Genomic DNA, 17665 nt, shown 5'->3' on the forward strand with positions numbered 1-17665 from the left:
CAGATCAACTACCAACAAATCACTACCAAATTTAATGAAGTATATAACTACTGTGAGAAAAGTTCTTTAGATCTTAAGAGGTGCTCTTGTTGTCACTCAGTACAATATTGCAATTAGAACTGTCAGAAGAAACACTGGAGCACTCACAAGGTTGACTGTCATCCCCAACAGGACTATATAATACTACAAGTTAAGCTGTAGTGCTGCATACATTTACAGTTAACTCTTATTAATTGTATTTTTCATTTACACACATAATACAGTGTTCATTTTTATGTGATGTATTTGCAGCTCATAATTTTATATATTCTACCTAGAAAGAAACAGTGCTAGTATATGAAGTGTGAACTGTGTCATTATAGAACTCCCAAAAGGTAATGTTTGCAAATGTAAATTGGTGAAAATCACATTTGTGTTACCCAAGCTTCTTCCATTAGATCTTAGGTTAGCGTGGATATTCTGGAAACTCGTTTGTGTCGGCATGATTCTTAAACACCCTATCTAACACAGTTGAGCTTTTCCTTGCGACATTTTCTATATCTTGCAAATATATTAACAAAAATATCTCTATATACATGTCATGTATTGTGTGTGCTAGTAACCCTACTCTTATGTTTTGTGAAAGTCACTAACTGTCTGCACTTTTCTGAGCATGCAATGTACATCCATACTCCACTGTACTTCACTAACACTGCCTTCTGTTGAGGTTGCACTTTTGGCATCTGATTGAAATAATCCACAAATATCACTGTCAGTGATGTTACAGTTGAGACAGTCATTCAACTCATTCGTCCCATCCAGTAAACTGGCTAGGGGAACAGTACCATTACCAATGCAAGTGTTTACTCTATCATTACAGCTCCAGTCCTCTCCTGGTTCCTCCAACTGAGAGAGCTTTCCTTTCTTGCCAGATTTTTGCTATGAAACAATTAATTGAAATTGAGTACAATTATTATGAAGTCCAGAAGTTGTCTACTGCAATGAATACAGAGAGAGTATACAGAGAAGAACATTATACAGCATTTTGTCCTCTTTAATAGAAGAGATTGACTTTGTTATGCGGTCACTTGCAAACCCTTAATTGGGAGTGGGGAGAGCAATGTAATTTAGTTGGGACCTTGGGGGTATGTGCATGCATGCTCCTCCCAACTGCAGTATACACATCAACCCTGAATGCGTGCAATATCATCTTTTCTACAACCTCTTGAGTACTTAGGCTTTTATCTGTATATCAATGTATTTGTGTCATATAAAGATGGTATGTACTTTACCTTAGCAAAAACCCATGTGTAGTATGTGCATGGTTAACTGGAATCTACATACCTAACCAAAATGGTGGATTATACATTATTGGGGTGGATTGGGTACATTATTGGGGTGACAAGTGGTTATAGATAGATAGGTGGCAATTGGAGACTAATGGAGGTAGTCTGAGGTACTAAGTCAAGTTCCACACATAAGGGATTAATGTTACTATCCACTAATTGCCAACCTTGTCTGCTTGCTTGTCTTTCTTGCTTGATGCAGGTCGTGACACCTGATCTCTGACATAAGTTGCTTTCTGAAGATCAACCTTGATAGTCAGTCCTTCCTGTAACCATTCTTGAAATCCAATCAATTCACTGACAACATGAACTTGTGAGAAATCACAGTCATTTCTAGTGTGGTATGGTAGTGGGGCAGATCGGATAGCAGAGGTATGGCTAGCATTATCTTGTGGTTGTGAGGTGATATTTATCTTACTGTCAACAGCAGCAGCAGCAGCAGCAGCAGAAGACACAGTCACAACACTATCCACTGGTGTCTTGTTATTATCTGCTGACTGTGTTGATGGCATAAACTGATAGCTCACTACTAGATAGTATCTGATCATCTGTTCAGGTGTGTCCTATAATTGAGCAATCCATGCATGGCTAACTATGTACATAGTTATAACAATTTGATATATATGGAAGCACCTATAGTTATCAATACTTGAATATGCCTTAAATGAAGTGTTAAACACTACTCAATATAATGAACGACTAACTTCATTTCCTATAATAATTGTTTGAAACATTGTTTGTTTGCGGTATAAAATTTGGTTGCAAAAAAATTAATGTTTATTTCAGCCTTGTGTGTTATAGTTCACACACAGCATTTAAACTCATGCAGAGCATGAAGTCGCAAAATGGTGGGATTACTGGCAATGCACTATATAGAGATTATACCTCTGTTAGGATCATCTGAGGTAAACCAGTGAATTTATCAAATCTCAGCTCCAATTCAGCTTTCTTAATGAATTCTAACAAAATATACAATTATAAAAAGTGAACAAACCAACATCAACGGATTGTGGAGTGTAGGTCTGAAACATAACATGCATGTATGTAGACTTGGGCTATGTGTGGGATAGTGTTTATACAGTACTACAAGTATATGGAAAAATTAAGAATTTTAAGATCATAGAAAAAAAGCAGAGAAACAAGGGAGGTCGCCTAGTGGACATTTCAGTCTATGCCCATGACTGAATTAGGGATTAAATGTTTACTGGTATCTTTGCAGGTGTAGACGTCCTCCCTTGCAGGTTATACTAATTGAACCTTTATACCCAAGCATACTGCATCAAAAGAAAGGATGGTGCCAGAGGTAATGTTTTTGTCTGAAAGTGCGCCCCAGCTATCAATTACTGACTCAAAAGTGAAGTGGCCATTATGCTTTGCTTTCAGCTACATTCAGCCTACAAATGAAGAGCAGTAGGAGAAGTGCCTGTACAATCAATTCAGTCACCATGAAAGATACAGGCGATTCCAATTTACAAACGTAGGGAAGCCATTGTGCCACCACGAATTGACACCTTGGGCTGTCAACAAAAAGGAAGTGGGAGGACAACATGATTTGTGCATAAAGGCATGTCTTGGGACAAAGTGAACAGTGAAAAAATCAAGCCCATAGCCTTAGCCATTATTGAGTTACGTTTGTCTGAAGACATCAGGCAGTTAGTCAGCAGAAAATTCGATTGAATAATTAAAAAAAAAATTGTAGCAACCTATTGGAAGCATTTAGGGTGGTATACTGCCAAGGTACCACGATGGTATTATGAAGCTGGTTTTTGGGTGATATTTTTGGCCAGAGAATTTCATGATCCTTAATATACAGTACAACCTTATGTATAATTTATGTTGTATGTGATGACTATATATAAAGTTGCAGCTACTGTAAAGCTACAAGCATTGGTGCTATAGACTATCTGGCGTGGTAGGGCAGGATTACCAAATTTACCCCAATCTCAGAGGAAATTGGTCACACATCATCATCCTATGAACTCAAAGAAATGTTGAAATAATTCAACTTTGACACTTCTTAATATTTCTAAAGGACGGATCATATACCAGGGCCCTTACAAGTCTTCTCAGTACATTTCCTAGTTGCTAGCAACTTGAATAATGCTTGGTTGTGTAATTGTACATCATAGGGTTATGACACAGTCCTCTGGCCAAATCTAATCTATAGGGAGAAATTGTTGAGGAGATGCCCCTTAAAAATTTTAAAAGGTAAATTAAAACCTAACTAAACAGTACATGCAGTTTTCTAAATTCTAGATACACCCCATACCACTAGCCGTAAATTGTATAGCAATATTTGGGTCACCAAATGTGGTTAAGTGCATGCATACTCTTAACATAAAGCATTGTATACTAGTTAAAGAACCACTTACTTGAATGAAACAAATAAAAGCTTTAAGGAAACCTTTCATGAAACAAGTAAAAGATTTTATGCAGCATTCAACTTTGGCTTATGGTAAATTAATAGTCAAAATGATTTTGTGAGCTTAAGAATTGACCACGTGCTCAATAGTGTATGTTTGCAACAAGTACAGAATCACATAGCTACAGTAGTACAAACCAATTTTACATCATTTAGAGAAATTTACCATGCAGAGTGTTTGGAGCTGTTGGTATGGTGGTGAGTTATTGTAATTTAGTTTACAAGAAACACATGTAGATTGCCTGAAACCACCTTACCTGTGTTTTTGGCTTTTCTGGCTACACCATGGACAAGTTTTCTCTCATCAGATGAGATTGCGATGTCATCCAACACAGATAAGCATGGCAGCCTATCAACCACGTAGGATCGATAAGCAGATACCAACTGCAAGGAACAATTAACTCAAATTAATCAGACAGTTTCCATACACCATGCATATATGGGTGAATTCCAATGGAACATTGAACACATAGAGAATATATGAAGCAGAGTCCACTTGGTAAAATATCATTACGGCTACCTATACAAACAAGTTTGGCTTCCATATTATTCAGGTAATCTTATTGTTGGGATCTATAGTAAAGGTGGCCACTATAATGAATGGTCTCATTAAAAGGATAACTGCTGATAATTCATTGCAGTCCCATCAAGCCTGGCATGAGCACTTTGTTGCAGCCTTGAAGATCACTAATTCACAACCCCTAGCTTGTTATATACACTATATGACCATCTAGTCTACTACATGCATACGTACATAATCCCAATATACATACTTGACATGCACAGTTACCCTGGATTTCATTCCCATTATACAGTTATACTGTATTCCAACACATGGTGATGTGTTTACTTACTGCTAAAGGATTTCCCATCAACAGTAGGTTTCTTAAGTTGACCAATGGAAGTAGTGTCTCCATGATGAGTCCTAGATCCTCCAGTAGATTATTACTGAGGTCCAGTGACAGGAGACATGACCTAACACATGAACAAGGTATCCAGGTGAGAGGAGAAAACAAGCAAACACACATTTAGTGAAGTAACACACAAAGTTGAATTTAAAACTAGTGGGTCATGTGTTATTAAGTACAACAAGGGTATATAACTGGTGAGTTCACAGGGGCGGATCCAGACTTTTAAAAAGGGGGGTTCCACTTTGAAATTGCAACTTCAGCATAGCTGTATAAGTTGAAGACCAAAAAAAAAAAGAAAAAAAAAAAAAAGGTCATCACCTGCTGACAATAGCTGCCACCTCACCAACTATATTTCCTTCCTTATTTATAACTAGATATATAGCTTGCTACACTGCTCCTCAAAAGACTACTGTGACTGCTCTATTAGAGTATCTCGAGTGAGAGAGGCTTTTCAAAAGGGGGGTTCCATGGAACCCTTGGAACCCCCCTGGATCCGCCCCTGGTTCAGTGCATGGAGGTAGCTACTATTGAGGCAACTGAGGTAGCTGTCTTAGTGCAGAGTAGAACTTGAATAGAATTTATAAGGACCAAGATACACTAATAGAGCAGTCCCACTATCATTCATTTTGATAGAGCAGTCATTGACTAAACATTTTCTGGCTACACTATGAATTGTTTGATTGCACCATTAATGTAGTAATTGTTTCATTAGAGTGCTATAAATCACTGCATATTCCTTTGGAACCACATTAACTGTACTAAAAAAATATATGGTTATCTATATGTGGACCAACTGATACAATCATGTAACACTTGTAATCCTACTGAAATGACAAAAGATACAGATGTCCTCATTGCTCTTAGAAAATGACACATACAACAAAGATGAATTATTCACAATACCATTTGTGTGACGGGAATCTCACGCAGTGTAGTGTATTATGGCTAAGCCCCAGATGAACCAGCGATGGTGGTGGGGAGGATAAGAGATCAGTCAATTCACTCAACTCATTGTAGCAACACTCCAACACCTGCAGGTCATAAAACACTCCATGTACATGTACATCTGTAGGATTGAGGAGTGTTTAGCTATATATATTATGATCGTGATACTTTTCTACCATCATGTACATGTCCCCGATATATAATATAGCATGCAGAGCAAATACCTCTAACTGTCTGGGAAGATGATCTGGGTTTATGTGGTTGATCAGGTTCCCAGTTAGTGTCAGCTCTTTCAGATTGATGTACTTCAGAAGACCAGCATCAATTTCTTTTATCTATACAAACAACACAACACATGTATTGCAGTGGGTGCATTCTGTGTCACATGACTAGGGACCCGCCGATTATGCTCATAATTTTACCTATTATGCTATGCTGCACTGCTCAAATATTTACCTATTATGCTTAAATTGATGCTCAATACTTACCTATTATGCTCAAATTATGCCCAATTATTTATGCCTCAGTTCTTATGCTCTGGTAATACTTGTCAAAATGCATATCACAGAAAAGATCGATATACTCTAATAGAACAGTCAGCTATATGTAATTGTTCTATTAGAGTTACTGACTGTTCTATTAGAGTATATCGATCTTTCTGTGATAGCTATTTTGATAAGCAAGAATTCATACTATTACACAAATATTCTGCCTATTATGCTAGCATTATGCTCAATGCTTTCAGGCACCTATTATGCTCATAATTATGCCAGCATAATCGGCGGGTCCCTACACATGTGTGGTAATGCCAGAATTATGATTATGTATAGATGATCATTGGCTGCTCCAAATGCACATGAACATAGAGCTACAGCCTTTTATAATGTGCTATAAATACTTTCTGGTGTGCATGCTTGAACATAAGCCAATTCATACATGTGCTATTACATAGCAGACATGACAAGACATGACAAGACATGACCAAAACATGCTTGGCTCACTTGAGTCTCAATATTTGCATATACAAAACCAGCCAACAGTGAGAATCATTAAAGATCAGTAAATATTTAGATAGCATTTTTTTAGGAATGAGTGCTTTACATATCATGGGAGCACAAAACTTCAACATCTATATCTAATCATTACAAACACTATATGCAGTGTATGGCCACCACATATGAACTGCATCACTGCTAAAGTTTTAAGGTAACGGCTTATGTGTCCCATAATTTAGGACCCCCATGAAGACTAGTATGTTCAAGTACTAGAAAACATTCAGGGTAGAGCACCTTGGTGAGTATTATAATGCAGACTCAATTGGGTAGTTCATTCAGTACCACCATTCCCAAACAAGGCAGCACCATTTTTCATTTCAGTAGTTGTGTTGAGTCACATAAATGTAATTTTTCCTTCATATATAATTAATAACTTATACCAATAGAATACTTTATTGTCCCTGTACCACTAGCAAAACATTTAAAGTATATATAGGAATGGTTCATCTAACAAGGCAAGACATACCGTATAGTAATAAACTTTGGCAGTAAAAAAGTTTGGTGAGCTATGCATTGGTATTAAAGAACCGATGAAGGACATTGGATGTTTAGCAATGAAGCAAGGGAGCTCCAGCCACCATTAAGTGAATAAACTAGACAAGGAGCTTTTTTAGAAACCCAAGTTTCTTAGACACTAAAAAAGAAGCTAACTGCAGTGGTGGATCCAAGAGGGGGCATGTGCTCCCCCTAGCTCCCCTCACAAAAAGCATTTATTTATACAAGATCAAGATACTCTAATAGAGTAGTCAGTCAAATACTCTAATAGAACAGTCACCACATATAACGCTATTAAGCTGAGTATAGCATATGCAGTACTATCCCATGTGGGCATGCTTAGTCTGCTAAGTAAGAATGTTTTGCCAAATGAAATGCACGTGGTATTGTGTATGCCATTCTTTAGACCTAGAAAGCAGCATAAATTTAGTCCTGAAACATACGAAATAGCTTCTGGAAGGCTGCACCCCCCCTCCCCCAGACATCCTGCTCCATATATCTACTACTCTCTTGCCAAACCCTTGATCCGCCCCTGAACTGGACTGATTAAAATATCACATAGCTATGTAATACTCTGTATTTAGAAAAATCATCAAGTGGAACAAGCCATAGAGTAAGAGAGCCAATATTATTGTACTAGTAACTGACGTGTCATTTATCCAGACACAGTAAAGATTTGGAATCACCTCCCTGAACATTTAAGTATGCGGACAACAGACAGATACTATTAGACGGGACATATCTAACTACTTTACTTGACTATATGCACACACATGTATACAACATTGCTAATGAATGAGTTTGTACACTAATAAACAAATAAATACCGAGTGTTTAAAGCATTATATGTGACCGGATTTGCGAAAAGGTACCTTTTCCACACATTTGACATACCAGCAAACAAAATGATGTAACATTTGACTCCTTATACCGATTATCTTGCTTTTAGTATCAAAATGTAGCCGAATACTGTAGCTACGTTCATTGAAAATTTCAAGCAACTATATGCCATGATCAAAAAGTTATGAAGCTTTAAAGTCCAAAAAATGGGTCAAATTTTATGTGTGAAAAAGGTACCTTTTCGCAAATCCAGTCACATATAATGAAAGGCAATGAAAGTTACACATGAAGTTTTAGTGAAACATACAGAGTCATTATGACATTCCGTATGGGGGTAGCTGTTTGGAAGATTTTCAGACTCTGAGGAAATAATTTGACTATATATTTTCACTGTGTTGTTTCAAATAAGTTGACTACTGAGCTATTGCAGACTTAAAAATGAGACTGCATGTGTTGACTGCTCTATTAGAGTATTGGCTTTCACAGCAAGCATCTGAAGTGACTCGCATGGTCCAAGCAAGGCTGGCAGTAGTTCTGCTTCTTAAAAATTGCTGTCACCAACAAAGTAATCAGACAAGCAGAATGCTATCAGCCTCTGCTGGGCCATGAACACTCAATAGAGTGCAGCATTTCCTATATCAACGGCAGGCAGTAACGATTCTAGACTTGATCTACATGCATGGCTGTAATATAGAGTTTCAGGGGGTCTGTGCAACCCCCAGAAGCTGCAGGATTTTTGCAATTTGTAGGCTTGAGAACAGCCTAAAATTTATGCTAAAAACGCTACAAATAACCAGATCTGAAAATAACAATGCCAATCTATACTGCAACTTTGCTCCTAGTCTCGCGTGGCCAGACCGCTCTTTCAGCGCAGGGGCTTATCGATTAGAGATTATAAGCGTCTTTTCAGTGCTGGCGCTTATAATCTCTAATCGATAAGCCCCTGCGCTGAAATAGCGGTCTGGTCACGCGAGATTACTTTCCCCCCAAGATTTTAAGTTATTTTTCAGCATGGCCCCCCTTAGAATCACCTATGATGGCAGGTACGCCTTTTTTTAGTGGTGTCCGGAAACTCAGCCACATAAATTTTCGGAATTTTCTCAAACTGCAAATTTAAACTGCTCTTTCTCCTAGCACCCTAAACACAATTTATACCACCGATAGCCTAGTTCATTAGCTACAATTCGGCACTAAGCATTTTAGAATCCGTTTTTCTCTCGAGAAGAAGAAATGAACAAATTTCTAATGCGTGAAAACTTTGTCCGGAAACGCCCGCCCCTATCTCACTACTCTAATAGAACAATCAGCTACTATACAACTTCCTTTGCATCGTCTATAAAATCTTCGTGGCTTACAAGCTAGTCCACTATTCCAAGCCCAAGACATACCGGATTCACACACAAAATAGGTACTCCAAATAGCGCACAGTTTAGCTCACGTGTCGATACAATGACTTGAAGGCAGCTGTCACGTTTTGCCTCGCGTTTTGCTGAGAATACGTGAAGTTTCATAGTTTATTACTTGAGTAAACAAGGTATGATACTAGTATATGTTGTGTGTAGAGTATGATATGTGTAGTCTCTGTGTGGGTATGTGTATCGCTTGAATTCCTATTGTCAGAATTAAATGTTGTTGTATATGTCATATTTACTAAACTAGTTTAGTTGAAGTTAAGTCTTGCGTCTAAAATGGCTTGTACTGTAGTGGCTTGCTTGTTTTGAAGAGAAGGCTTGCAGCTGCAGGCCCCGCGGATTATGGCACCTTTTTCGCGGGAGGTAGATCTAGACGGAAAAGCTTTACAACGTTTCCTTGCTGCGCGAAAAAAGTTGCCTGTAAACATTTTTACTTCAACCATAGAGAATATACCCTCCAGGATTGGAAACGAAGTGCCACTGGTTTCACTCCTCTTCCATAACAGGACAGATTTCTGCAAAAACAAGACCACTAGTAGTAAAGGGTTCTTTTAAGATGTTTTGGAGGGCAACAGCTGAGTTTTGAGGCAAAATTGTGCAAACAGTAGAAAGCAAGATGTGATGGGTCTAGGAAAATACCAAAACCCTGTATGCCATGCTATTTGAACCTAGACCAGTCTACAATGTATTTGAAGGTTTCATAGTATAGATTGTGTAGTGATAAGGATTAATGTGCTTTACGTTATGCCAAAAATGGCATCTCAAAAACCTGCTAAAGAAGTGGGGAGGCATATTTTTAAGCCAAGTCTATTCTTTATAGCATATTTGATCCTGTGGTACTTAGTGCTGTCATTGTAAGACTTCTAACCAAAGTGATTCATAGTGGTTAAACTTACCATAACAATCATAGTGGTCAAACTTACTATAGCTAACACCACAATCATGCAGGCTATGAAATAGTCATTAATGCCACTGTTGAAGTGTGAAACTAGCTTAAGGACAGTGACAGTAGTTATTGTACAAAGTCTGGGTGCACAGCACAGTTTCCAATCCAGGGGGTATATTATTTATGCTTCAGTACAATTTCAAATGCATCCATATGATATTGATTTCTACTGCATTTCAGCTGTTAAGAGTGTACCACACATGTGTACATAAGTGTTGTCAGAAATTTTAATTTTATGATGTGTACATTACTGTCACCAGTTAATAGAGGAAGCTCTTTTTATTATCTGTTAGTACTGTTCCTCTAAAAAGAATAAGAAATGATGTGTTAATATTGCAGATGAAGTCCTTCATTACTATAGTAGTGCTAAAGACATTGTAATAGTTATTAAAAAGATATTGCTAGATTGCTCTCAGATAGTTAGCACATTACTGGGCAAGAGTTGTTGGTTTTTGTGAACCTCCTAGCTGATCAACTTCCTGTCCAAATAGCTGTACTAAACAGGTTTTGCTGCATTCACTTTGATGGTGTGGTGTTTTATGGCCATACTGTGTTGTAGTCTCTCAGTGATGGTTTGCATATAACTTGCATGCAAGAATGCAAGCCATGACTGGATTGGAATTCAAAGAAACTTTACAAAACCATCAGTACCCCAGGAGGTACAATGTAACACATACATCAGAATTTTAATATCAGCTAGCACAATTAGTAGACATGACATACACTGACTGGGAGAATGCAATTTGTGGAGACACAAGTTGTAGCAGCAGGACAATATCACTTAATCCAACTTGGGTTACATTCTAAATGTATATATTTGACTTTAACATTCAAAGTATGGTTGGTTTGTGCACTATTTATGTATATATAGTATTGCTAGGTGCTCATTTAAATTCTTTGTTTCCAGGCATAAAACTGTACCCTCCCATGTTGGTTATAACAGCATCAACACAGAGACTTGCCACCTTCCACTCAATATCTCCTCAGCCCTTGTGTTGTAGATCAAGATATTCTAATAGAGCAGTCAGCCAACAATCGGTTATTCAAATATAGCAATCAAAACCATTACTGGGAGGCATTTTGTAGACTCATCTCCTATAAAATGTTTTGCCTGAAGTATCCATTGCAGCTAGCTTGAAACCTGTTAGCTGCTGAACAGTGTATTGTCATTTTGAAACTGTATTTATTAATAATAACCTCCTGCTTTTACTACCCTAAGCCATGGTACAAGGTGAACTGTGGAAAAAGTTTTTAATATACCTTGGCTTTTGCCATGAGATACAGCATGAAGAAACAATCTCCCAGTGCCATTTCCTTTTAGCTAGTAACCTAAAGGTACAGAATAACCTACATACTAAATGGACTAGGAAATAATGGTACACTACAGCTAAGTAGTTGTCAGTTTGTGTTGTCAGTATGTTAAATGTTTACTCTAAATTAGGTGATGAGTCATTTGAAGTACTTCCCAGTTACCCGACTGGTTGACTACAGCAGCTTCAACTATTACTATGCCTTTGATAACACTCCACCAGAAGATTTCCTACAAAGTGTCACAACAGATGTCAGTGAGCCTGCCATCCTGTCACTAGGATGTGGTGACATTCGATCATGTTTCTACACTTTGTGGAATAACTTTGACCAGAGACACTCACGTAACTTTAAGGGTGTCCGTTTTGTATTGAATGATAACAGTGCAGCAGTGTTGGCTCGTAACATCATCTTCCTCTACTTGTGTACTAAGATGCCCAGAGATAAAGATGGTGTGATGAATTGGGTGGCATCATTTTGGTCTATCTGGTATTGTCTCGAGTTACTACCACAACACAAACAAGTATTGATGGATGCTTTATCACAACTTCTTCAGTGGTCAAAGAGTATCAAGTCGTGGTCAGAACAAGCAGATAATCCTTTAAGAACACTAGTCCAGTTTACCACACCCACCAGCCTCTCAAAGATCCGTCGTGTGTGGCAGATGTGGTACAGCGATAGTCGTACAGTGGAACAAGCCAGAGCTGCCAGGTTGGCATTCCTGAAAGAGAGTGACGTGGAAACGTATCACAATAACATACACAATTATTTGATACACTTCTTGGGCTGCTTTCTCTACTGCAAGTCATCTTGCAAATTATCTGAAGCTGGTTATAAACGTATACAAGATGAGATTGAGTTTTACTATCAAATTGGAACAGTATTTGCTGAGAAAGTGTTGGGCTTACCTGTAGCAAAGTGTCGGTTAACTAATACCACTCTGTTTGAGAGCTCTGATGGCAGTTACACTTTTCACAGTATTGCTTGTCCCTACAAATGCTTTTTTCACACGTTTCGGTTTTCTCCAGAGAAAGTAAAGAAGCTTGGTTATTCTGGTATTCCTATGCTTGTCGGTGATGACAAGTTTGTACATCATCCATTACTTGCTAACAGTGTGCAACAGTTCTCACTGTGGATAAGATCCAGTGCTGAAATACTATCCAAGCCCAATCACATTTCATTCACGTTTCATTGTTCAAATGCTATGGAATTTTGCATGTGTTTACAAGACAAACAACAAGACTTCTCCTGTACCTTTCCTCACCAGTTTGATGCTATTCATGCTGCAGATCTTATTGACTTTGTGTCACCTCCCAGCCTTGTGTTAGTGGCGATGCCAGTTCTGAAGCAGACTGGTTTGTTGTTCACAGAAACATTTCACCTAAATGCGTTATTAGACCCATCAGCGGGGTATTTGAAATCAGTGTTTGGTTTTGATGGTCAACATCTCCCGTTGATCTGTGGAATCCGATGTGTTGACCATGATGATAAATACAGCAGTGAAGTCTCCTTCAAGCCTGTTCCCACTAGTGCTGAACTGGATGGCTTACATTGTATGGTATCAAAAGCCCTCATCTGGCAGCATGCTGTCGCTACACCACTGAAACAGCTTAAACCAAAGGATTTTGCTGCTGTAGGCTACACCATTTGTGCTGCTGTCAAGCACATGTTGACCTGTTGTAGAGCAAACAAAACTTGTCCTGCTCCAGTTGAGACTTCATTGTGTACAGAGACAGTGATACTTCTGCTGCAGTCGTTTGTTGCACAATTGGACAGAGTGGAGTACGATTACACCAGTTACAAGTTCTGGGTGCCATTGTGTAGTCTTCTGTTGGATCAAAAGTGTCTTAAGGCATTCATCTTGTCCCTCCAGACACAGGCACTGTTACATGGCCTCCACCTTCACTTGATGGTAACCACCACAAACTGTCCTGTGTGTTGTAAGAAGCCTGTGTCAAGTTTCATCAACCAGTATTCACTACAGGTAAAGAATCATCCTATCTGTGAGCAGCCCAGAGTTGCAGTCTTGTTACACAGAATACCTCCAGTTGAGGTATTCATACTGAAGACATGGGGAGAGATAGCTTCAGGTGATGTGAGTGATGTTCATGTTTTTGATGCTCTAGGAGGAGGAATTGAAACTAATGGAAACTTGAACGTTGAATTCTTTGCTCCAGCAAGTCTCCTACACAAAGGCTACCAGGTGTCAGTTATTTCAAGTCATGCATTTTGCACTACATCTGTTGTAGCAATGTATGAAAAACTGAGCAACTGCAAGGTGACAAATCACAGGTATTCCTTCCGTCAACTCATCAGTGGTCAACCCAAACCAACCAGCTCATCTCTGGGCACATTACTACAACACTCAGGTAATGTTGACACCTTTGAGTCTGTGATGTCACTAAGTGATCAGTGTATGTCTGCCCTGGAGCACAGCCACCTTACCACTAAACAGCTAAACTGTAGAACAATCAGAATTGAGATTGAGGAACTTCAGTTTGATATTTGCTACCCTTTTCCTGTTGACTATGGCAAGATTTCTATCAAGTTGTCTCGTAAGAACAAGAAGCTTACGATTGTTGCTCAACGCAAGTGCTACAACAAGTACAAAGAAGAACTGGTGCGTATTGTGAACCCAGATAATGTCTTGTCTCTCCCTGTGATACCAATTAGTGAAGAAGACCTGGGCTGGTATTCAGGCTTCCAGTACAGTCCCAAGGAACATGAAATTATGGACATAACTACCGATCAATATTCGCTTAACCCTGTGGAGCTGAATGTCAAGTTAACTCTAGCTACTCTTCTACAGAAGTCTGACAGGCACTATGTCCAGCTCATTTGTGATAGTGAACCACAGAACGTATTTGACTATAGTAACATATTTCAGTGTTTTATGGTGATTGAAAACCGAAGATTTGACCTCCAGACCAAGAGCCCTGTCATGGACGTCCATTTCTGTTTCCTGAATACAGAGAGGTGTGTAAGCACTTATTTGGAGTGGTTCTGCATCAATGAAACTGAAGCAAGTACGGTGTGGGATATCTGTATTGATGAAACAGAGCGTCGAATGCTGGAACAGATTTTCAACTATTTTGCCAGCTGTACTGTGTCAACATCAAAGAAGAAGCATCATGGCAAGAGACACAAGCAGCTTGTTAGGTACAAGATAGATCATTTTTTCACCAGGGCTTTGGTGTACCCTTTATATCCGAACTACAACGCATTTGGCACCGGACTAACCAAGTCTGGATTACCCCAAGCATTCAGTCATGTTGATTGTACTGGCACACCACACTCCAGCGAGAAGAGATGCAGCTACTGTGGAAAGTACTCAGAGAATCTCAAGAAGTGTTCTCACTGCCATTCAGTACAGTATTGTAATCAAACATGTCAGAGGAAACACTGGGGTGTCCACAAGGCTGTTTGTCAGCTGTTCAAACAGGACTAATGCTAACTTGTATCTTATGAACTTGTCACACAATCCATAACAGTTTAACCAGACACAGGCCATCATGTAACTTTAGGCACACTATTTATTTGATTTTTGCTGTAATGATTAAACCAATCTCTATTGTATGTACACAGTACATTATTTGTACATGTCAGTGATTTACTGTTTAATGTGTAGAGCTATGTTAATAGTGTTGTAATGTGCATTTCCATATTGACAGAATCCAGTATATACCACCATTGTAAACTCTTGCTGGTACAGTATATATTCTAAATGACTTGTATTAGTGTTTGAGTGCTCTACATGTTTGCATCACATGATACAAAAACTGTTGTAACCGGTATATGATGTAATACACTCTAATTGAGCAGTTTTACAAAAAGCAACACTGTTGTATCAGCTACACTAATTATTCAACCATGTGGGGCACTTGTGTGAAATTACATAACATAGAAAGAATGTCCAATGACTGCCTAAACAGTGAACATGACAACTATGAGAGACACAATTAAAGCACATTGCTTAACTGCTAGTTAGTCTAATATAATTTGGCTATGTTACATTGCCTACATGTGACCTTTCAGTGAAGTATACCTCTTGCTTATATCACTCATCTCAGATGAAGTGAAACTCACTAGTACTGTGACATATACTGGTGGAGTGATTATCCTTGAATATATGCTAAGACTGTTATGGTTTATGATGCATTCGCCCTCATGACTGTTTTATTAGAAAGTGTGACTGCTGTACTAGAGTATCACAATCTTTGGAAGGGTTTTCGGCTTGCCTGGTTCCTACCCTTATGTGCATAAGCTGTATACCTGCCCTACTGCAGTTAACTGAATTAACTTTGCCTGGCCTTATGAAAGTTACAGCAACTGTGCTGTTACTCGATCACTTCACTATTAGTACCATCTGGATAGACCCACTGGACTGTGTACTAATTTAATAAGTTAAATACCTTTTTGTCAAATAGCTTTAAGGTCTTGAGCCTCAAACAGATCTCAGAGTGTGACAACTTCTTTCCCTGCAGCAGTTCACACCTGATCTCTCTCACCTCGCTGCTCCACTCATCATCACCCCTCCAGACCACCGAGTTGCTCAAATCACCCAACTCGTCACTGGATAGCTCTACACCTAAGCAGAGACCAACTCTGTCAAATAACAGGACAAAAACATCAACAGACCTTTTGCTCCATCTTCAGTTGGTTTCTATAGAAACGGTAATAAATAACAAGTCACTCAGAACGCACACCGTAGTTCGAAAAGCTAGGGAGTAGCGTACTAGTATAGGCCTAGTATAACATAATAGCTGCGGAAATCTATTATACATTTGTAATGGGCACACCTCCAGCAAATGCAAACTAATCCCCGTGCATACGCTGCATTGCTAGTTCTAACCTGAGCTGTGTTGGGTGTTAGCAGGTACAGCGAGGTGATCAACTTGCTGATTATACTGCTAATCTTACTATCTGGCGGCTGATCGCTGCTCATAATTATTGAATGTGTCAAATGCGTTGGCGGTTTGTTTATATGCTAAACGACGCGCACTGCTTGTTTCTTTAAAAATGCACACCTCCCGACACCTTCTTATACACGACGGAGTGGATTCGAGTGCGGCAGGTCTAAAGGTCACACCCTAATTGGATAGCTCTTGAGTTTGTCAGACGAAGTGTAGATTCGTTTTTTAAATTGTGCATGGTGTGAGCTTAGTTCGAGGCTTGTTTTACACGAGGTCTTTACATATGTACTTCACTGATCATTTAGTTTGACCGATCATACATGTAATGTCACTGAGTGGTCATGCAGGTCGTATCAGAATATCAGTCTAGTAGCTAAATAGCAAGTCCTGAGCTATAGCAAAAATTTCTGGCCACCCGGAATACTTTAGTAGGTCTGTGACTCTTAAGACTTGCCTTCTCATTGTTCTCAGTTGCATTCAAATCAATACCTATTTCAAAATGTGAAATATCACGTTCACACTGAGTGTGTACTTTCAATGCTTCATGACCCCACAGAAAACTTTAATTGGCCATAGCTAGCTAACAACAGCTAAATCAGTTTGAGAGGGTCAGTAGCTAGCTAGCTACTCAATGAATCAAATCTTCCATATTGCAATTTCACCCTACAAAATTATTAATAGTTTTGAGGTATCAGCTCAGCCTTAATTTTCCCTGCAAACTTGTGTGATGAACCTGTGCTGTAGTTTGCCTAAATGCTGCCACTAGCTATAGGTGCTGCAATGAAGCAGAGAGCCACAAAGAAGTGTGTAGCTTGACTGCATGTAGTACAGCTGGACAGTTTCATAAGAATTCAGATGTTGTTAATTTATAAAATCATTAATATATTATATTGTGTGTGTTCTCAGTGGAGGTCTACATGTCGCTCAAATGCCTCGTGTCACTTGTGCTTCAAATGAAATACTAGCTACTGGCCATGGGGTCCAGCAATTTTTTCCCTTGAGAAAAACACACTTTTAAAAACTGTTTTCTCAGGTATCAGCTGAACATGAACATACTATGTGATAGCTTGTCATGAATTATTTTTGAAACTAC

At 38.8% G+C, this 17665-nt stretch overlaps 2 protein-coding genes across 3 annotated transcripts; one reads left to right on the forward strand and one right to left on the reverse strand.

Annotated features, from left to right (window-relative positions):
• Positions 1 to 526: 526 nt before the first annotated feature.
• LOC136244603 (leucine-rich repeat-containing protein 43-like) lies at positions 527 to 16650 on the reverse strand. Of its 2 annotated transcripts, XM_066036163.1 has the most exons (11): positions 16512 to 16650; positions 16298 to 16322; positions 16072 to 16247; positions 5828 to 5938; positions 5562 to 5689; positions 4602 to 4722; positions 4005 to 4131; positions 2211 to 2284; positions 1493 to 1888; positions 858 to 918; positions 527 to 809 (listed from the first exon to the last, which is right to left on the reverse strand). In XM_066036163.1, the coding sequence occupies exons 1-11, from the start codon at positions 16602 to 16604 to the stop codon at positions 610 to 612; spliced, it is 1512 nt and encodes a 503-aa protein (XP_065892235.1). In that variant the 5' UTR covers positions 16605 to 16650; the 3' UTR covers positions 527 to 609. The 2 variants fall into 2 exon arrangements, with proteins under 2 accessions (XP_065892235.1, XP_065892234.1); XM_066036162.1 differs by having other exon boundaries at positions 527 to 918.
• Positions 9421 to 15519, forward strand: LOC136244601 (uncharacterized). The gene is made up of 2 exons (XM_066036161.1): positions 9421 to 9527; positions 11793 to 15519. The coding sequence occupies exon 2, from the start codon at positions 11796 to 11798 to the stop codon at positions 15105 to 15107; it is 3312 nt and encodes a 1103-aa protein (XP_065892233.1). The 5' UTR covers positions 9421 to 9527; positions 11793 to 11795; the 3' UTR covers positions 15108 to 15519.
• Positions 16651 to 17665: the final 1015 nt, after the last annotated feature.

Source organism: Dysidea avara, chromosome 14 (assembly GCF_963678975.1).
Source record: "Dysidea avara chromosome 14, odDysAvar1.4, whole genome shotgun sequence".
Classification (NCBI taxonomy): domain Eukaryota; kingdom Metazoa; phylum Porifera; class Demospongiae; order Dictyoceratida; family Dysideidae; genus Dysidea; species Dysidea avara.

What these genes read in the sequence shown, in the direction of transcription:
- LOC136244601 (XM_066036161.1), top strand. Translation starts at nt 11,796, where the DNA reads ATGAGTCATTTGAAGTACTTCCCAGTTACCCGACTGGTTGACTACAGC.
- LOC136244603 (XM_066036162.1), bottom strand. Translation starts at nt 16,604, where the DNA reads ATGAGCAGCGATCAGCCGCCAGATAGTAAGATTAGCAGTATAATCAGC. An exon ending in TGATGGGAAATCCTTTAGCA is followed by an intron (nt 4,132 to 4,601) that starts GTAAGTAAACAC and finishes TGTTCCTTGCAG; the next exon opens with TTGGTATCTGCTTATCGATC. An exon ending in CAGAAAAGCCAAAAACACAG is followed by an intron (nt 2,285 to 4,004) that starts GTAAGGTGGTTT and finishes ATATTTTGTTAG; the next exon opens with AATTCATTAAGAAAGCTGAA.